Here is a 22,928-nt window from a genome sequence, read left to right on the forward strand (position 1 = left end):
AATGGGTCAAAATACCGCAGAGCAACATTCGGGCAGCGTGTGACGGCTTCATTGGCGGTTTGAAGGCCATAAATTGTGCCAAAGGTGACCAATTCAAACACATATAAACTTATTCTAAAATTTGATGCTATTTCCGACATTTTTTGCTTTCATTCAATAAAATTTTAAAAAAAAGATGTAAAAATAATGGCGTTTGACTTTGTTGCAGTTTTTTTTATCCCACGCTGTATTTCCACAGAATATTGCCAAAAAAAAAAAAACTAAGTATAGGGTCTTGGGCCCTTCCCCTTTATGTTTTCCTTCTTCCAAAAATAATATAGCATTCCTTTTCAAAATAAATAATAAATGTATTTGTTCTTCTTTAATTATCATTTTAAGTTAAAGATATAAAAAAAATAAATATAAAAAGTTAATAACTAAAAATAAAAATTTACAAACTAAACTGGTACTTTTCTCATTTTTATTCTTTATTTTTTTATTTTTTTCAATTATTTATGTAAATAAATTACTCTCTCTCTCAATCCTCTCTCGCCACAACTTTAACCGTTTCCATTTCAGAATTCTCTTCTTTTTTCACTGGCGCAGCCATGGACTGTTTGAGGCCAACTAATTTTTCACTTTCCTGCCAAAGCCATTCGGCCATTTCAGCATCCTTAGCCTTCGGCAAGACAGGGAATCTCAACATGTTGTAGTAGAAACCCCCCGAAACACATTCCAATTTCGGATCCAACGACAAAAACAATGATGTTTGGGCGCCAGCCTTGGGTGAGCGTATGAATATATCAATAACTCTCTTAATGACATTCCATGTCTTGGGGCAGGAGTTGTAACGCATTAGCTCGGTACGAACAATGCCGGGATGTAAACAATTCACCGTCACCTTGGAGTCTTTCAGGATTTCACTCAATTTGCGGGTAAACAAAATGTTGGCCAGTTTACTCTGCGAATAGGCTCCAAAGAATTTCGAATACGATTTTTCACTCATCAAATCCTGTTTGTTGATGCTACCAAAGATGTAGGCAGCCGAACTGACAACCACCACACGGCTGGGTGCAGCAGCCTTAAGGCGATCCAAGAGCAGGTTTGTCAACAGAAAATGACCCAAATGATTGATGCCCATTTGCTGTTCGAATCCATCGGCGGTGAGTTTGCGCGGTGTGGCCATCACACCAGCATTGTTAACCAAGATATCCAGTTTTTGTTCCTCTGCCTTGAAGCGCTCTGCAAACTGGCGCACCGAGGAGAGTGATGACAGATCTAGAGTGCGATTGAAGACATTGGTGTTTTGTGTCTTCTCAATGATCTCCAGGCGGGCAGCTTCACAGCGAGCAGCATCACGACAGGCCATATAGAGGCGAGCCCCCCTCCTGGCCAATTCCATGGCCGTCTCCTTGCCAATGCCTGTGTTACAGCCCGTAACAATGACAACTTTGCCATCGACCCGATTGGGCTTGCGATAGAATGGACCCTCCACCAAACGTCTGATCAAGTACATGATCAGGCAGGCAACTAAACACCAGAAGACAATTTCAATAATCCAAGCCCAGGCTCCTTCAAAACAGATTTTCTTAATCTCGTCTTGGATTTGTTGTGGATTTTCCACATCCGTCATTGCTGGCTGGCCTTGTTTCCGAATAAGAGACAAATATTGCTAAATGCTTGCTCAAACAAACTTTTTCTTTTGCTTTCGTGTTGGCGTACTGGCTGACCGACCGACCGATTGACTGGCTGGCTAGCTGTTGGAATGTACACTCGCGTAACAATTTGTATTTTCACAAGACCAAGGCGCATGCGCATACCTCCGGACACATGCGAGAAACTTGTTGAATTAACACGATTCGAACACGATTCGGAAACAACAAACAAAAAACTTTCTATAGAAATTTAGTTCGCTTTAGTGGCCCTTGTTTGGTTGCACATCGAATGTTATGCCACTTTAAAGCACGGCGAGTGAGTGGCTGAGTGACTTGTGACAGGCAGGCCGTCAGACAAACGGTGAGTGAGTGAGTGGTCTCTAAACTGGGAATAGCTATGTGGAGTTTGCCCAAAAATAATAATACAAAAACTGAGCGTTGTGTTCGGAAGACACCTCGAATAGCTTTAAAAGACGACGGACGCGCCAACAACAAGCGTTCACTCTTGTACACTGATCCACACTAACTTGCTGAGATTTTGGTTAATACCTGTCTAGGCCAAGTCGTCCAAAGACGTACTTATGTTGTTGCCAGTTTTTCTTTCTTTGTACTTTTTCTTTTCTTCTTCCATGTTGTTGTTGTTGTCGTTTTTTTTTGGTTGTGGTGAATGCATTTTACAACATAGTCGTATGCTCGCTCTCTCTCGCTTCGGGATTGGGGACTCTTGTATCCAGTAGGGAAGAGTTATGTTATGCTCTGTTTAATGTGGGACGGCACAGTGGGTTACAGAGGGTATTCGGGTTGGAAAGTCTGTTTATATTAAGAAGAGGAATTCCATTTAGGGATTGATCAAAAGTTGGTACATCGTAATATTATTGTCAAACTTAGTTTGACTTCGGAGAGGGTCAATATCGGTCCACTGCTTTCGGTACCTCCCCCACAAAATGTCAGCATTTTCCAAGAAAATGATTAACGGCAAAAAGTGAAGGAATAGTCCGATTTTACTCCAACTTTGCGAATCCTAATATTTGCATCAGTGCTAGGTCAAGTGAGAAAATGAACAATATCGGTCCACTCCATCAAGTACCTGCCCCACAAAGGGCCAAAATTTTGAATAATTATGACTCTTCTAAAATGTGATGTAAGTGTCCGATTGTCTTCAAATTACACTCATCACAATATTTTTTATTAACCCAAGGTCTGGTGTGAAGATGGGATATATCGGTCCACTCCTTCTGGTACCTCCCCCACAAAGGGTCAACATTTTGACTACTCATGAAGCTCATAAAACACGAAATAACTATACGATTCGATTCAGACATGGTACATCTTAATATTTCCCTCAACACAAGATCTGTTAGAAAGATGGTAAAGATCGGACCATTCCTTCTGGTACTTCCCCCACAAAGGGTAGAAGTGTTAAAAACCAAAAACAATCATAAAATCCGAAATAAGCCTCTGGTTCTCCTAAAATTGCACTCATCACAATACTTAACCCAAGGTCTGGTGCGAAGATGGAATATATCGGTCCACTCCTTCTGGTACCTCTCCCACAAAGTGTCAAATTTTTGAATATCCACGAAGATCATAAAACGCAAAATTAACTCCCGATTCCATTAAGACTTGGCACATCTCAATATTTCCCTCAACACAAGATCTGTTATAAATATGGTAGAGATTGGACCATTCCTTGTGGTACCTCCCTCACAAGGTGTCGAAGTTTTGAGTAAACAAAACGATCGTAAAATCCGAAATAAGCATCTGGTTCTCTTCATATTTCACGCGTCACAGTATTTTTATTAATCCAAGGTCCGGTGTGAAGATGGAATGTATCGGCCCACTCCTTGTGGTACCTCCCCCACAAAGGGACACAATTTTGAATATCCATGCAGCTCATAAAACGCAAAATTAACATCCGATTCCATTAAGACTTGATACATCTCGATATTTCCATCAACACAAGATCTGTTATAATGATAGTAGCGATCGCACCATTTCTTCTAGTACCTTCCCCACATAGGGTTCAAGATTTTGAAAAACAAAACGCTCTAAGAAAGAGAAATAAACATCCATCTCTCTTGAAATTTTACACATCCAAATATTTTGGCTAAAACGCAAGATCTGTTATGAAGATGATATATCTGCCAACCCCTTTTGGCACCTCACCCACAAAGGGTCAAAAATTTCAATTCTTTTATCTGTCATACCTTGTGAAACTAGTGGGCGATTCTTTACAACTTGCTATATCTAAATATTTCTCTCAACCAGAAATCTGAAATTTATGATTTCGCATAAAATTGGATATAAATGTTCGATTTCTTTCAAAATTTGCACATACCAATATTTTTATCTGAATTAGGTGAAGTATGAAAATGGAATACTTCGGTCATTTTCAAATCATTTCACTAAAGTATGGAAAGTAGTCGATATAGTCCAAATCTGGCACGTTGTAATATTTATATCAGTTTTGGTCAATATTGTCCAACTGCTTCGGAACACCACCACCATGAATTACAGACGTATTTTTTATGTTTTACATTTCTCTACAATGCAAATTCCATTATTACCCACTGTCCCTTTATGTTATTTTTATTAATACCATCTCTCCCTCTCTCTCTTTCATTTTTGAGCATGCACTCCCCTTTAAAACTGGCTTAAAGGTTTCTTAAATGTTATTGACATCAAATGTTGTTGTTTTGTATTTAATTTCTTTTATATTAAATAGACTTGTTTAATAAACAAATTCTGTGTAATAATTTCAAAAATAAAGCAATTTAACTTTGGTCTATTAAATAGTCTTGCCTCTCCATAATATGGCCCGTTTACATAACTCTGTTATGGCTGAGTGCTCTCCTTAGTACGGTTATTTGGTTGTACTCTCTGCTCTGTGGAGAAAATAAACAAACATAAACGTAGGATTTGTTGCTTGCCATAATTATTACTGCCGTTGTTGTTGTTGCAAGTTACTTAATTGTGTTAATTATTCCAGTTTTCGCAGACGGAGGTAGGAAGATAGACATGCGTTTGCGTAGGGTTTTGATGGATCACCACTGGGTGCACCTGCTGTTGTTTACTTTCGCTTTTCAGCTATGACGACGATTGGGATGAAGGGAGAGTTAGAACTGAGTTAAAACTCTTTTTTAAAAGGGTTCACTTGATGTGTTTTTTATCTCACTCTCCCCAATCAGTCATGGATGCAGCTGCGTCTTTTGGATGTTGCTTGAATTTTCACGATCATGGCTTCCAAGTGAAACTACAAACTGGTTTTCTTTTTCATCTCCCAGCTTTAAATGAATCTTTTGTTTTAATGTTTTGTTGATAACTTGGCTGGAGCATGGCTTCATGAATGTGAGAAATATTTTTGTTTGCTTCGCCGGTAGCTAATCACTCTTTGGCATGGAAAATTGGTATATAATTAAATATTCAAAAATAAGAAAAAAATAATAATAATTATAACAGCATGTATTTTATAATTGAAAACAGCTCAGTTTGATTTCAAATTTTAAAACTGGTTTTAATAAAAAAAAAGATATTAAAAAAATTTCCCATTGTAGGGTGTTGTAAACCAATAAAACCCCAGATAATATCACAAGTCATATAACTTTCTTTCCTTTAAGTATATGACATTGCTGTTTCTTTGCCATATGGTCACATTATTTTTGCTTTTTTATTTGTCGAAGTACCAGAAGGAGTAGGCCGATATATTCCATTTTCACACCAGACCTTTGACCAATAAAAATATTGGGATGTGTGTAATTTGAAGACAATCGGATGCTTATTTCGAATTTTATAATCGTTTTGGTTATTCAAAAGGTTGACCCTTTGTGAGGGAGGTACCAGAAGAAATGGTCCGATCTCTACCATATTTATAACAGATCTTGTGTTGATGGAAATATTGAGATGTGCCAAGTCTGTATAAAATCGGATATAAATTTCGCGTTTTATGAGCTTCATGGATATTCAAAATTTTGACCCTTTGCGGGGGAGGTACCAGAAGGAGTGGACCGTTATATCCCATCATCACAGCAGACTTAGGGTTAATTAAAATATTGTGATTTGTGTAATTTGAAGAGAACCAGATGTTTATTTCGGATTTTATGATCGTTTTGGTTATTTAAAAACTTGACCCTTTGTGGGGGAGGTACCAGAAGGAATGGTCCGATCTCTACCATATTTATGGCATATCATGTATTGATGGAAATATTGAGATGTGCCAAGTCTGAAGGGAATCAGATGTTAATTTCGTGTTTTATGAGCTTCATGATTATTCAAAATTTTGACCCTTTGTGGGGGAGGTACCAGAAGCTATTCACATCAGACCTTGGGTTAATAAAAATATTGTGATATGTGTAATTTGAAGACAATCGAACACTTACATCACATTTTATAAGAGCTATAAATATTCTAAATTTTGAACCTTTGTGGCGGAGGTACTTGATGGAGTGGGTCGATATTGTTCATTTTCGCACCTGATCTGGCACTGATGTAAATATTGGGTTTCGCAAAGTTGAAACAAAATTGGATTATCCTTTCTCTTTCTGTGCCGTAAATTATTTTCTTTTAAAATGTTGACATTTTGTGGGGGAGGTATCAGAAGGAGTGGGCCGATATTGGCCTTCTTCGAACTCAAGCTAAGTTTGACAATAATATTACGATGTGCCAACTTTGGATCAAATCGGAAACTCCCTTCGAGAGTTATCGTGTGTACCAACCAGTCAAACAGAAAGGCAGACGGACGCACGGACATCTTTAGATCAACTCCAAATGCCCTGAAATGAATTTGGTCCAAAGAGATCTAATTTTTACTTTATCCCCTTGAAGTGGATAACATTTTCAGCAGTTTATCTTAAGATGGCTAATTATTGTTGCATATCTACATTAAAGTAATACATTGTTTACATTACCCTTTTCATTGTTTTTTATCACCCAAAAGCATCGTTTTTTATTTATTTTTTACCTTATAATTTAAAACATTTTTCTTGCCAAAAAACAATTTTTGTTTGGTCTAACCCACATATTGTGGTATGCGGCCAACAGTTTACTAACCTTGAATCGTATGCAAGGACATGTGAGGCAGAAACCTCATTTCTTTACGCCTTAAATACTGCAACGAATACACACTTGACGTTTACGCGAGAGCAAAGCAAACAAAACGCAACACAACAAAAACAACAACAGCGACGACGACGGTAAATACACATTATTTGTTTGGTGTGTATCCCCAGATGTACGCCAAAAGAAAAGAAAAAAAAAACAATAACTGATGACGTAGGAAACCAACCACGTTGTCTCTCCATCTCTGACAAAGAAGAGAGTACTATTTTCATACTCTCTTCATGCAACTCCACTCAATGGCAGGGGTTTTTTTGAGTTTCTCCATTCTATGCAAATTTGAGAGCACTCACACATCGGTGGTTGTTATCCTTGCCAATTTTTGCTTATTTTTCCTCTTCCGAATTTATATTCTCTTATAGCTTGAGTGTTTTATGATGGTAGGTCATGTTTGGTTACCAAGATTTAAGTTCATTTTATTTTTTTTTCTATAGACAAAAGAAGAGCAAAGCAAAGAGAGTGAAGTCTGAAGGAGATTAAAATCCCTGCTTAAATTTAAATTTTTTGCCATATGTCCTTTGAGACAAACATTCACACACACACTCACATATTTTTGTGTACAAAAGGTAAACAGTTTGTGTCGATGTGTTTGCGGCTTATTTTTGGGAATTTTCCATAACCATCTTCTTGTGCGTACTTTGCATAACAACGCAAAAAGCCTGTCACTGAAATATCGAAGGGAATAGTTGACGTGCTTTTCGGCACGTGTTTCATCATTTCTATGAGAAAGTGGCTGGCATTGGGGGTGGGGTTATTGGTAGTTATTGTAAAATGTAATTTAGCAAATTCCTATATTTCAGGTCCTTGTTTTTTTTTTGGATACTTAACTAGGTGGCATATATTGACTTCCTTTTTTTTTTGTTATGGAAATATCCCATAATTTTTTTTTTGTATTCAAATGCCAATGGGACTTCAATAAAGCTCAGAGGAATGTAGTAATCATTCTCAAACCCATGTCAATTTTGATGAAGGATATCTTTATAACAGAGAGTATTTAAAGGATGTCCATTGTTGTTTTCGTTTAAAGGCAAACAATTTATATAATTACCAGAGAGGTGTATCGTATCAGTAATAAAGGAAAGCCTCACATTCAATCTAATTGTGTCCGAGGACTAAAAATATCCACCGACTATTTTTAGTCCAGCCTGGAATTAAAGAAAGGTCAGTCTCTTTAAATAATGAAAAAAAAAACGTGAAGGTACTCTATTGCTATAACTAGTGTGCGAGAGCTTTATGTGGTGGGAAGACTGGGAGAAGGAGAGAGAAAAAAAAAACGCATTCCCCCAAAATTAAAAGGGCATAGTAATAAGAGGACAAATGTAGACATCTATAGCCAATCTCCTGTGCATCCAAAGATCGTAAGAATCACATACAGATTGATTTGGGTTATGGGGTTCGAATAGTAGTAAAAATCTAAATAAAAGGGAATGATAGGGGAGGTCTTATATCGACAATTACATGTTATTTCACAGATCGCAGACTTTGATATGGGTTATGGCGCCCAAATGTCCTTAGTTTGACTTAGAAATCTTATCGGAAACGGCTAAGATTATCAGATCTCCTGAAGAGCAGAATACTGTATACCTCCTGGCAAAGAAGTTCCAATATAATAGGATGATAAGCTTCCCATTCAAATTGATTCGATTTTTGGAGACCGATTTTTTTAAATTTTTTTTTTTGGGAAATCAGCCACGATTATCAGTTCAGGAACTGTGAATATTTCAATCAAGAAAGTACGTAAGCCTTCTGGCAATGAGGTACCAAAATAAATGAGATTTAATTAATATGGCGCCCAAATGTTTTTAGGATGATTTCTCCACTCTCGCGAAATCTATAAAGATTATCATATCTCCTGAAGACCAGAATACTGAAAATATTGAAGAGGAAAATACAGCAGTTTTCGAACGAGAGAAAAATTGAGATTATAAGCGCTCCACAAGAAATGATGAGAGTTTTGGCGCCCGAATGTTTCTCGGGAAAATTCTCAACTTTTTGGCAATCAGCAAAGATTATCTCATCTCCGAGAGATAAAAATATTGTGAAAATGGCAAAGAGAGTATCTCACAAACATAAATGAAGTTTAGGCTAATTAAAAATTATAGAGTTCTCAATTTGCTGGAACAAAATCATAACCATTCAAACTTTTAAATGTCTTGTAAGGCACTTTTCACTCGACTACCAGTTAAGAAATTCAAATTTATTCAAATATATTTTGCTTAAGAACTACAATAATCTAACTTAACTTAATAATTCCCAGCTAGTATACCAGTGAATAGAGAACATTAGAAGTGTACTTTACACAATTTTCTAAAGGTATATCACAATTTTATTTTTAGTTACAACGGTTATTCAGTTTATTTCTATTACATTATTTTTTTATTTACAAATGAATTCCGCCCCTCCCTCCCCTTTTTTCGGAGGGGAAACGAATTCTTCAATGAATATTTACCGAAAACAAAAAAACACGAAGGCGCGATGTACAATGTGTTTTAATTTATGGTTGGCATTTTATTAAATTGCAACTTGCCGTTGTTTAATGATTGGCAAGAGGGGCTGTTTGGGGCCAAGTGGTTGACTGTCGGACATACCATACTGTAGGCAAAACCAAACGTTGGCGTTGATGGTTTGGCTGCAAAAAAAAAACACAAAAAAATTCAACGTATGGCATTGTAAATGTCTGTGAAATATGACTAGCATTTATATTGTTGTTGCTTTTGTCAGCCACAGGACGGACGGACGGACCGACCGAACGAACGAGATAGCCTATCCAAATGCCGTATGGCAAAATATTTTACATATTAAGTTTATTTTATTTCACTGTTTGTTCAATGGCTTGAGCTCTTTATGATCAGTCGTAAAATTTTGCAATAATGTACCATATTATTATTACTGCCGACCATATGGGTGTTTACATGGCAAATAGAAGGAATAAAAATAAAATTGAATTTGGTTAGAAAAAGGTGGAAAAACGAAAAAAAATCAACGGGTTTGAAATTTGACCGGAAAAGAAAGTTATATATATTGAGAAAGCAGTCTACATTTGGACGCCACACGTATCTTTAAAATTTTTACTGTGATGAACAAAAACATAAGGGTATCAATTACCCAAGAAAAAAGTAGGCACTAGGGCGCCAAAAACATATATCGATTTGCCTCAGCAATGCTTTGGGGGGAAGATATGAAATAACATTGAGAATCAATTTGTGGACAAAGCAGATCTCTTCAATTTTATCAGGGATCCTTTAGCGATGCCTTAGAAAGAGAGAGAGATTTTGAAATAGTAGGGGGATCCAATTGGTTTAGAAGCCAGCCTACATTTGGGCGCCAAAATACTATAGGCTTTGTTGCAGCAAGGATATTTAGTTAAATGATCAAATAGTCATTGGAGTCAATAAGCTGAGAAGCCAGCCTGTAGTTGGACACCAAAAAAAAATGTATTTAGGTTGGTTTCAGTGGAGCCTTATATGAACTAAAGAAGATCGTACTGGGAGTTAATTGAGTGAAAAATGGATTTGTTTCAGTGATGCTTTAGAGGAAGTAATTAAAGAATCCTGAAGACAAACTAAGTCAGAAATCAGCCTGCATTGGGCCCCAAAAATATTCTTGGCTTGGTGTAAATGGCGCTTAATGCAGAGGGGGCAAGTAAGCAGTTCTTGGAGTCAATTAATTGAGAAAACAGTCTGCCTTATATAGGGAGAGAGAGAGAGTGAGGGAGAGAGAGAGAGATTATGAAATAGTACGGAGAATCAATTTATTGACGAACGAGCCTCCATTTGGGCGCCAAAAATATTATTGGCTTTATTGCAGCAGAAATTTGGAGGCTTTGTTGCAGCAGGCTTAGTACAACAGGAAAATTGGGAACCAGAAGTATTCTTGGTTTGTTTTTGGGAAGTTCTTAAATACAGTCTGCTTAAGAGAGGGTAGGCGTGGGGAGAGGGATATTAATTTGTTAAGAAATCTGCCTACATTTGGGCGCCGAAAATATTATTGGCTTTAATGCAGCAGCGATTTAGAGGTAAATTATGAAATAGCTATTGGCGTCAGTAAGTTGAGAAGCCAACCTGTATTCGGAAGCCAATAAATATTTTTGGGTAAGTAAATAAAAGAGCCCTGTAGTCGAACTAAGTAAGAAACCAATCTGCATTGGGAGCCAAAGATATTCATGGCGTGGATGAGAGTGAGAGAAATTATGAAATAGGACAAGGAATAAATTAGAAACCAACCTACATTTGGGCGCCAAAACAATTATAGGCTTTGTTCCAGCAGTGATTTAGAGGTAAAAAATCAAATAGTCATTGGAGTCAACAAGTTCAGATCCCAGCTGTTCAAAGGGAGTTTAAAAATAATGCAGTAAGTTTATCTTCCATTTGGGCGATATAAAAGTGTATACATGCATTTGGACGCCAACAAAATATTCTAATCTAGGAATGTCATTACTACTTCAATAAATGAAATCTAAACAGGTATTTTATAAAATATTCAGACTTTGGGTAAATATTATAGTTCCGACAAAATGATGATATCCGCCTTCCTCTGCTAAGAACTATATTTCCATGTTGACATGCACAAGGTATTAATTCCGAGAAATATAAGCGCCCATATCTATTTTACATTTTCTATTACTTGTATATATGTATATCACACTGTATATATGTATGTAAATGTGTTTTTACATTTGCTATTTTGTTTGATATGGTCGGGTGAATAATTTGCTGTATGAATAATGCAACTAAATTTATAGCGAAAAAAAATTACAGATCTTTCCCCTGCCGCCCCCCCCCATTGCTTACCCTTCACCTGGCATTCCAATTGCAATAGCACTTTGCCTACAGCAATTACACATGTTTTCTCAGGCGGTTTTTTCCACTTTTCCAATTCACACAAAAGCAAAAAAACAGTGAAATCTATAAAATGAAAATCATCACGTTTTGGAATTAAAATAATTTGTGTTTTCTTGCTTTGTTTTAATTTTGCGAACGATCAAAATGCTCAGGAAGGTAGGTATAAATTATAAATATATATAGATAGTTTGGAAATAATTTCAATATGTTTTACATGCAAATCATGCGATTTAACCGCTAGCCGACAGCAGATGGCAACAATCGAATTGGAATGGAGGAAAAATTGCATATAAAAATAGCTGGTTTTTAAATAATTTTTTCATTATATTATGAAATTAAAAATAATTTAAGAAAGTACTTTCTCTTGATCGGTAAGTGGCTTAATAATACGTTTACAATTACTATATACCTCAAGTAAATACACATAAAGGAGATTAACTCAGAAAAAAACTCTAATGTAAACATACTACAACCCTTCACTCTCTCTCCCTTTAAATCTCTTCTCTGTCATTTAAATAAATTAACGTGAGAATATTTTCTACCGTTATCTTTCCAATATCTCCAAATTTAATAAATATTAAAGTAATTTTTTTCTTTGTTTATTGCCGTAAATTCCGCTGTGCCAAAGTTCACAGAAAATACGTCAAAAGTTGCAAGTCCATCATTATCTCTCTCTGTCTGTGCACACCCTCGCTCACGATGTCAAACACCATTTTATCATATCTCTGTTTTTATGGTTATTTATAAAGTCGAAAACATGATAAAAACAAAGCCGCCCAAGAAATAATTAAACACCATCGGACTACGTCGCGCTGGTTCCATTCAAATTCTGCTAAAAATCCCACGCTGTAAGATTTATTGAATTTCCTGCGACAAATCGCCAATAAAACCTATTGATATTTATGCTATAAACAATAAAGGTTTGAATGTAAACAAAAGGGGAGACAAAGAGAGAGAGATAGAGAGAGCGCGAAATATTTGCATTTTTTTGTTTTTCCCCCGAATTGGGTGTTTCATGGGAATTTCGGCAACAAAAATAATGAATAGTGAATTGCTGGCATTGTTTGGAATTTTTTGCTTACATTAACAGACGTCAGAACTAACTATTGGAATTTTTAGATAAAATATGCCAAAATGCTTTCTTTGAACCTTTCAAGGTTAAAATTGTTGAGATTTCTTGAATAAATTTGATTTTTTTTGAAAAAGAATAATAGAAAATTTAGAAAATGTTTTCGGAGTGGGAATTTTTTTCAAAAAGTTTTCTCAGTAGAATCATTTGGAATAAAAATTGGCCATGGAAAAAATTGTCGAAATTAATTTCGAACAAAAAAACTAATTGTTACTGACGTTTCTTTACAGAAAATTTTCTCAAAGCAGTTCTTCGTCATGGAAACTCATTCGGAAATTCCCTTCTTTACAAAAAAAAAAAAAAAAAAATAATAATAATAATAATAATAAATAAATAAATAAAGAGAAAATTCTCTACGGGATGATTTTTTGGTGTACCTACTCGTTCGGAGTAATTTTAATTACAAAATATGGTTTTCGGAATCAGTTTTCTGCTCAGAAAAAATATTCGGACCACATTTTTCGCCACAGAAAAAATAATCGGAATAAAGGTGTCGTTACATAGCAGCTTGAAGTCTTCGCATGACATATTTTGTGACATATCATAAAGGTATGCCAGAGCCGCACTTGAATCCAGCCGTCGTTTTCCCTTATAACTTGTCAATAGGCTGCTTAGGCACCCTCACCTTAACATTTTTACAGAAAATGTATTTGTATTAAAGAAGGAATTTGGAGTTTTTTTTTCGATAATGAAAATACATTCTCTTTCCTCTTCATTTTCTCGGGAAATTCATCAGAGATACTGGGACGCAGTAACATTAATGGGAAATATCTCTTTTTCCCAGAAACCGAATCCGAATTAGCTCTGCTTCAGAGAAAAATCGTTCGGAGAAAGCCTCGTTTATAAAAATCCAATGGTAGACATTATTATTCGCAAATAAGTGTTTCGGAGTCAATAAGGCGTTATTCGGAATAGACCTTGTTCCAAGAAATTTTCTGGTTATTTATTTTTATGGGACAAAATTAGATTCAGAGTAACCCTTTGTTATTGATAATCCATTTGGAGTCATTAATCCTCTCAGAAAGATAGTTCGGAGTTATATATCCCGGGCCAAAAGTTAATCGGAATAACTCGAATTCCCATAAACCGAACTCGGAGTAGCTTTTCCCTATTTGGAGAAACATTTTCTCATCAACATTTCAATTGAAATCAAACTTTTTCCCATAAACGTGTTTCGGAATCACCGTTTTTTAAAGAAACCCATTTGAATTGACTTTTTCAGAGAAAAATGTTTGTTTACTATCATCTTTATATAGATTTTCCGGTTGGTAATTTCGGAGTAATTAAGATTCTTAGAAACCGAATTCGGACTAGTTCTTCTCTATAGAAAAGACATCTAGGGAAATTCTACTACATAAAAATTGAATCGTAGACATTCTTATCACCTGAAAAGTTTCCGAATCACATTTCTTTCGAAAAATATTCGGTGGATAAATTATTCGGAGTCACCCATTTCTTTAGAAGAATTGTTCGGAGTAGATGATTTTCAAAAAATTCATCAAAAAATGGATTTGGATTAACTTTGCTTCTTCTTTTGTCGTAGAAAATCTATTCGGAATCATTAATTCTCTGAGAAAAGTAATTCGAAGTTACATTTCTTGGTCCAAAAAACTAATCGGAATAACTCGAATTCTCATAAACCGGTTTCGGAGTAGCTCTTCTCAATAGAAAAGTTATTCGAGAACATTTTTCAGAGTAGCTTTGCTTTATTTGGAGTTGCTTTACTTTATTCGGAGTAATATTTGATTCCAAGTTTTATTTTTTTTTTTTTGAAAAAAATATTCGGAGTCACTTATCTATTGGCCAATAAATCATTCGGAGTCGTTAATTTCAGCCAGGAAACCAAAGAAATGGTTCCAAGTCACATTTCTTTCTGAAAACATATTTGGAGTCATTTATCTCTTGGCTGATAAATTATTCGGAGTCGCTCGTTTCCTCAGAAGAATTGTTCGGAGTAGATGTTTTTCATAAAATTCCCCTAAAATTTATTTGGAGCAATACTTTGTCGTGAAAATCTAATCGGAGTCATTTACCTTTTGTGAAAGGTAGTTCGGAGTCTAACAAGTGGTATATTTCTTGAAAATAAATCCAAGTCTCACATTAATGGTGTTAATATGTCAGTTTTCTGGTATATCTTCTCCTTGACAGAGGTTAGAAAGGCGTGAAGGTGATAAAATATTTAGTTGGAATTACATGCAAATGTTTTGCCAGTCGTACCTCCATATTTAAGGAGCTAGCATTCGAAACGATATTTATCTTAAGGTGAGAATATATAAAACTTGTTTTGTGACTAACTTAAGTCATCGGCTGGTTTCTACGGAAAAGAACAAAGTACCTCAGGGCCAAAATCGAACTAAGTTAACCTATAACTCCTTTGTTTTTCTACAAAGCCAGTCGATGACTTAAGGTGGGAATACATTTAGCACTTATTTGGTGGCTTAAGTCATCGGCTGGCTTCTTCGTAGAGGAAAAAAGGAATTATAGTTTGACTTACATTGATTTTGGCTCCTGGCTCCTTTGTTAATTTCCGAAGAAGCCAGCCAAATAAGCACATTATGTATTCCCACCTTTACTCTTTTTGTGGTGATTTATCTACCGAATTTTCGATTTAAATGAAAAATTACTCTCTATAATTTTTTTTCTGGCTAAAAGAAACTCATTCCGAATTAATTTCTATAAATCAAAGTGGCAGTAATTCCGTAATTATCCACTATCTTCGTTTTTTTCTAATTTATCATATTTTCCACAATCTCTGCCATGTTTTGTGCTTTTTAATAACTGTCACTTTACCGCTGTCAGCGGTAATCTAAACATTTGCAATTATTTATTTTATTTTCATTCTCTTTACATTTTTGCCTTTTCAAGTCCGAAAGCAACCTTCAACATTTGTACAGAGCTTTATAAACGACCAACAACAACAACAAAAAACTTAAGCGAGCAAATGAAATCATTACATTCTCAATGCCCCTCCCCCCTGTGTGAGTGGTTGTGGTGGCGGCCGCGGTATTCGTTACACTGCCATGTCGTAGTCTCAACATTCTATTCTAAATAACCTGATTAAAGTTTAACGAACTTCTACGGCCAGGCCCCCCGGCCACCTTCAATAATCGCCCAGCAAATTGATGGTGCACCAAAAGCAAAGCTATGGCTTGGCTGAATGACTGTTGGAAATAAATATATATACTATATATATAAATGTTTATATATATATATATATATACATACCCATTGCATATAGTTTCCATTTGGTTCGAGTATCTTGGTATATTAGACTGACTGGTTGTAGACATAATATCGACCACAAGTGACCTTGATCCAAATTCGATTGACAATATCCAACAATAGAATGTATTGAAAATCACAGTGACAAAATGATTAAACAAATATTTAACTGAAAACAATTTTATGAAAATCTTCTCTTGGAATTTTGTTGGAAGCCCTGCAAATATTTTTCCGAACCTTAAAAGTTTTTCTTCAAGGTCCTTAGAGTTAGTTTTCATGTCCATCCTTATGTTTGTAATTTATTAATGGCCAGTTGTTGTTTGTTTTATACCGGACATGTATATGCTTGTTTTATATTCTACATATGTATGTGTGGATGTATGTACACATGCGAGCAATTATAAAACAAAAACTACAACACAATCTAATTAAGGTCATCAAAATGTGTCTATCACATATCCATGGCAATTTGATGACTACAAATTGAATTACTGTTGAATTGGTAAAGGGTTCTCAATTCCCATCACACATTTTCGGAATAGAATCAATAAAAAAGAGTGTAGGTTTTATAAATAAAATATATAAAAAGCTGCTAAGGGTCGAACTTTTTATATCCTCCACCACACGGGAGGAACTTGATAAATTTAAAAAAAAAATCGGACGGAAACTACCGCTCAAATGAAGACGCTTATATGGGAGCTATACGAAAATGTGGTGCTGGATAAGATATTTTTTTGTCATATGCTGTAGCAACGATTCCGAACTTCAAATACGAAATTTAAAACGATTCCGGTGAATAATGTCGCTAATATCATCAGAATACCGAATAAAGGGAGGTACCGTTGTGTGGGGGCTATACTAAGACGTGGACCTGCATGGACAATTTTCCGTCATAGGTTGTAGTACCCATTACGAATTTTAAATACGAAATTTGACGCAATTCCGGTGAATAATGTCGCTAAAATTCTGGAAATACCGAATATCTTGGGTTAGTGCTATATGGGTGATATACAATATCGTGGACCTATATAGACAATTCTTTTTCAAGGGGTAAAGTAGTTACGAATAACACCTTGTGTGGATTTTAAGCCAATTCTATTAGAAAATGTGACTAGCATAATAAAAATACCGAATATCGAGCATGGGGGCATAATTTTATGGGGGCTATACGACATCGTGGACCTATGTAGACAATTCTCTTTCAGGGGGTAAAGTACTCACGGAGAGCTCCTTGTGTAGAATTTTAGACAATTTCATTGAAAAATGTAGCTAAAATCATTAAAATACCGAATTTCAGGAGGTACAGCTATATGGGGTATATTCGATATCGTAAACCTATATAGAAAATTCTATATAGAAAATTCTCCTTCAGGGGGTAAAGTACTCACGGAAAATTCTTTGTGTAGAATTTCAGATAATTCCATCAAAAAATTTGGCTAAAATCACCAAAATACCGAAGGTCAGGAGGTACAATTATATAAGTGCTATACTAAAACGTAGACCTATATAGAAAATTCTCTTCCGGGGGGTAAAGTACTCACAGAGAACTCCTTGTGTGGATTTTCAGACTGTTCCATTGAAAAATGTGGCTAAAATCATGAAAATACCAAATATCGGCAGGATCAGTTATATGAGGGATATGCGATAGAATAAACCTATAGAAACAATTCTTTTTTAGGGGGTAAAGTTCTTACAGAGAACTTCTTATGTAGAATTTCAGACAATTCCATTGAAAAATGTGGTTAAAATCAACAAAATACCGAGTATCGGGGGTGCCATTGTGGAGGACTATACGATATCGTGGCCCGATTTAGCCCATCTTCGAACTGGACCTGCCTGCAGACAAAAGACTGATCGGTGCAAAATTTTAGCTTCCTATCTTTATTCGTTTTGACCTTATCGTAATTACAACAGATGGAAAGACGGGCGCACGGACAGGGGCTAAATCGTCTTAGAATTTCAAGAATTGGGTCTAAAATTATTATTTCGATGAGTTACAAACGGAATGACGAACTTAATATACCCTCCATACCATGAATGGTGGAGGGTATAAAAAACACTAAAACGATTTGGCCACATTTAAATCCTTTATTTAAAAATAAAGTGTACTCTAAACCCTTTCGTGTCGTTACAATTTTACCATCTACACGCCATTGTTAATTCCAAGGTTTACTGGCCATTTAATTTAAGTTTTATGGGTGAAAAATGTAAATAAATTTTGTAACTCAGTTCTACATTTAAAAATAACTTTGTGAGGACCAACAAGAAATGACTTGATATACAAGGTGGCCCAAAAGTAATCCTCCTATCAGAAAATGCTCTACATATTATGATTGGCCCCTAATGTCTTAATTACAGTTGAAAAACATCGGAAGTTTACTTTTTCATTACCTTGTAAATGCATTATGAACTTGACAGACATTCCGATGTTTTTTTTCTGGTGGTAATTAAATTTATAGCATTTTCTGATAAGAGGATTACTTACTTGCACCACCTTACAAACAATTACATCGACTTTACTTTGCCACAGAGAAAAACGATTTGGAGTACCCTAATGAGAGAGAGAGATAAATCGTTATTTCAAATAAATTGTCATTAAAGAAGTTTTCTATAGAAGAAATAGTTTGAAGTTGTTTCTTTGGAGTGCTTGGAAATAGCTTTGCACCAAGGAACGTCATTTAATTTAATTTATAAACATTTTATGTAAGACCAGGAAACCTCTCATTTATAGAGATCACTAGTTCGAAATGATTTCTCAAAAGTGAAAAATCTTTTCTCGACTAAATCATTACTAATCCTTCATCCATATGAAGTGGGTTAGTCATTGTTAAAAATATAATTGAGGAAAACACAGTTTTCCCAACACACACACACACACATACATACTCACATGAGAAAAGTCGTGTGTTCTTGTTACGTGTGATTGTTGTTTTTTTATTATTTTGACAGTTGTTAATTAAACTAATAAACTAAGTGAACAATAAACTGAGTAAAACATGTGCCTGCCACCACAAGGAACAATGAACCCCACCGCCGCCATCCACGAAAGTTCAGGGCCAACAATAAATTCAATTTTATTTATTAAGAAAAATGTGTTGTTGTAGTTGTTTTTGTTGTTGTTTCGTGGGCAAATATGCACCCACCATTTGGGTGTTGCTGCACTCAGCGGTGCCACGAAAACATTCATTTGATTAGAAGTTCAATATTTTGACAGTTGAGCAGTCAGTTCAGTCAGCCGGCCAGCCAGTCGATGTCTTCTTTTGGGGTGTGTCCCTCCATGGTTGGCAATTGCAATGCGCAAAAAAACCATCAAACAAAAGACAACGCAAAAACAAAAACATGCAATGCTTCACAATAACTGTCAATTAATTTCCATTCATTTCCGGTTTGGTTTCAATTCATTCGGTTTGAAGCAGAAGCCATTGAGGCGGAGAAATGGCTGAATTGAATTGAAGAAAGAAATTCAATAGAAAACAAAAATAATAAACAACCATTCGTTTAACCCTTGAAGGCCGGGTGCCATAGTTAGATTTTTATAAAATTTGGAAAATGTACAAAAAAAAATTATTTCGGAATATTTTCCAGAAAAGAAAATTATTTAAAAAAAAAAAGAGAATAAAAATTAATCCGAAAATTGTTTACAAAAAAAAACATATATTTTAAATATTTTTTTATTAAATTTATGGTTTAACTACATTAACAATTTTATATCTTTTCATACCTTGGTTTAACTACCAACAATGAAGGCTAATTTCCTGTATACAACAACGCAAGCAAGCGTTGTTTTTGTTGCTTTTGTTATACCCTTCACCATTGTATGGAGGCTATATTAAATATGTCAACCCATTTGTAATACATCGAAATACAAATGTTAGACCCCACAAAGTATATATTCCTGAGCAGCATAAACTTCAAGGTCGATTTAGAGATTCCTGTTCGCCCGCCTGTCTGTCCTTCTGTCGAAGTCCCACTATCTTCTGAACAAAATGAAGTAGGTTGATCAAATTGTATTCAGATATATTTTATGTCTGCAGGACTTTTGATATTAAAAATGGGTCAAGTAGGTTTACGTTTTGATATAGACCCCATATGACTGTACCGCCACTTTTTAAGGTGTTTTGGTAGTTTTAGTCACAAATTTAAACCGAATTAACTATAAATTGACAGTTTGTGTTACCATCGTATAGGTAACATCCTTGCAAAAAACTTTCCATATAGGTCCAAGTTTGCTATAGATCCCATATGACTGTACCTTCAGATTTTCCGTATTTTAAGCAGTTCAACGACATTTTTCAACAAAATTATCTCCAACTTGGAATTTTGAGAGCTTAAAAGACGTCACGTTCTCTGGTAAAAAATTGACAATATTAGGCCAAGTTTTGGTATAGACCCCATATGACTGTACCTCGAGAAATACGCTATTTCAGGATTAAAAAGCTACTAAAGAGCTAAATTATCTCAAACTTGGTTTTTGGAGTGCGTAATAGACGTTACCTTCTCTGGCAGACAATTGGCAATATAGGTCCAAGTTTTGCTATAGACCCCATGTGACTGTACCTCCAAATATTTGGTATTTTAAGGATTTTAGCTACATTTTTTCAACAAAATTATCTCAAACTTGGTATTTGGAGTACGTAATAGACATCTCTGGCAGATAATTGGCTTTACAGGTCCAAGTTTTGTTACAGACCCCATATGACTGTACCTCCAGATTTCTGGTATTTTAAGGATTTTAGCTCCATTTTCAACAAAATTATCTTAAACTTGGTATTTGGGGAGAGTAATAGATGCCACCTTCTCTGGCAGATAATTGGCTAGATAGATCCAAGTTTTCATATAACCCCATATAACTATACCTCCAGATATTCGAAATTTTAAGGAATTTATTTTCATTTTCCAGTAAACTTAGCTCAAACTTCTTGTTTGGAGTGCGTAATTTGCCAGAGAAGGGGCAGAACATTGACCATATAGATCTAAGTTTTCGTATAGCCCCACATTACTGCACCTCCAGATATTTGGTATTTTGATGATTCGGTCACACTTTTCATTGTGAATTTGTTCAAATTTGCCATTTAGAGTTGGTAATGAATATTACCTCATATGACCGAAAATTGCCTATACCAATTCAGATCTCCGTATGAACCCTATATAAGGGTACATTCCGATATTCAGTATTTTGATGATTTTAGCTACGTTTTTCCTCAGAATTTTTTTCAAACTTGGTTTTTGAAATAGACGCCGTGTTTTCTGGCAGATAAATGGATATATAGGTCAAATTTTTGGTATAGACCCCATATGACTATACTTCCAGTTTTTCGGTATTTTAAGGAGTTTATCTACATTTTTCAATAGAATTATCTCAAAATTGGTACTTGTAGTGCGTAATCTGCCAGAGAAGGGGCTGAACATTTGCCATAAAGGTATAGCCCCACATTACTCTACCTCCTATACCTTTGGTATATTGATGATTTGTGTTACATTTTCCACCAGAATTGTTTCAAATTTGCTGTTTGGAGTTGGTAATAGATATTACCTCCTATGACCGATAATGTCAATAATAATTGCAAAAATACAAACTCACATCTCCGTATGAGCCCTATATAACGTTACCTGACAATATTCGGTATTTTGATGATTTTAGCTACGTTTTTTCATCAAAATTCTCTCAAACTTAATGTTTGGAGTTCGTTATGGGGACCATCTTCTCTATTAGGTAATTGAGATCCACGTTTTCGTATAGCTCCACATAACTGTAACACCTAATATTCGGAAAAAAATATAATTATAGCGGAATTTAAAAAAAATCTTTCCAAATACTGGAGGGTATAAAAAATTCGTCCAAACCACTTTTTTAAACCACTTTTTACTTTTTTTCTGTATTTTCCCCCCTTTTCTGAAACGTGTACATGAATGAGTATTGTAGGTTGATTGTTACCGAACACGCAGACTGGTATTGTTGTATATATTTTTGTTGTTCTTGTTGTTCTCGTTGTTCTTCATAGCAAAGGAAATGAATCAAAGATTGCACTCAAGAACGTGATTGAGTTAAGGTGCAGTAGAATCCAAGAAAACGAAGGCACGATTCAGGTAAACTAGGGACAAGGGAGAAACAAAAGCGCAGTAAAATTTCTTTCTTGCCTTTTCCTTTATTTGTTTCTGTGATTTGTTGTTGTTTTATTAATGGATGATGAATGGAGTGAATGCTTGGCAGGCAGAATGCATGCTATTTGTATTCCACCAACGGTTGGTTGGTGAAGACTAGGAAATTTCAGGGTGGGGGAATGATAGGCATGAATTGAATTGAATGATTGCTAGAAGAATACTTTTCTTGGATTGCTTGTCAGACAAAAGAAGGCATGAAAAAAATTATGATTTCTTTTCTTGAGAGAGAGAGATGATACCACCTGCCTGGGTAGATTTCATAAAATAAAGAAAAACTTTTTTTGGATTAGATTTTTTTATTTTTATTTGATTTTTTTTATTTGCAAACATAAAATATTGTATACATTTTTAAATAATTATACAAATTATAAATTTATTAATTTGTAGACATTTTATTTGAATATATATTGTTGGTTTATAGTGTTTTAAAGCAGAAAACATGCGATTAACATTTGATATTATTTATTATATTATTTTTATGGGGCTACACAAACAAAAAAGGAAATTTTGAATTTTATTTTAAATTACAATATTGCTGTCGCTTAATAATTATTTAATAGAAAATAGACAAAGCTTATGGGTATTACAAATTCAGGCATATTGTTTTTTTTTTAAGTAGTACAAAAATACAATTCTTTTTTTTTTTTTTTGCTATTTATTTATATTCTATTCATAAATATTTACATGTTTTTATTATTTCATAAAAATGTATTTAATACATAAAATATTACAATTTCCATTATTCTGTATTTAATTTATTTATATTTTTTTAAGAATAAAATATAAGATTTTTTAATTTTTTTGAAAAAGAAAATTGGTCTTTTTGAA

General features: G+C 34.9%; 1 protein-coding gene across 1 annotated transcript; it reads right to left on the reverse strand.

Moving 5' to 3' along the window:
• Window positions 1-326: 326 nt before the first annotated feature.
• On the reverse strand, window positions 327-2,171 carry LOC101900638 (retinol dehydrogenase 12). The gene has a single exon (XM_059122511.1). The coding sequence runs from the start codon at window positions 1,610-1,612 to the stop codon at window positions 518-520; it is 1,095 nt and encodes a 364-aa protein (XP_058978494.1). The 5' UTR covers window positions 1,613-2,171; the 3' UTR covers window positions 327-517.
• Between the last annotated feature and the right edge of the window lie 20,757 nt (window positions 2,172-22,928).

The sequence above is a fragment of the Musca domestica genome, unplaced genomic scaffold (assembly GCF_030504385.1).
Source record: "Musca domestica strain aabys unplaced genomic scaffold, Musca_domestica.polishedcontigs.V.1.1 20, whole genome shotgun sequence".
Taxonomy (NCBI): domain Eukaryota; kingdom Metazoa; phylum Arthropoda; class Insecta; order Diptera; family Muscidae; genus Musca; species Musca domestica.

Coding starts and splice junctions, on each gene's coding strand:
- LOC101900638 (XM_059122511.1), bottom strand. CDS start 1,612: ATGACGGATGTGGAAAATCCACAACAAATCCAAGACGAGATTAAGAAA.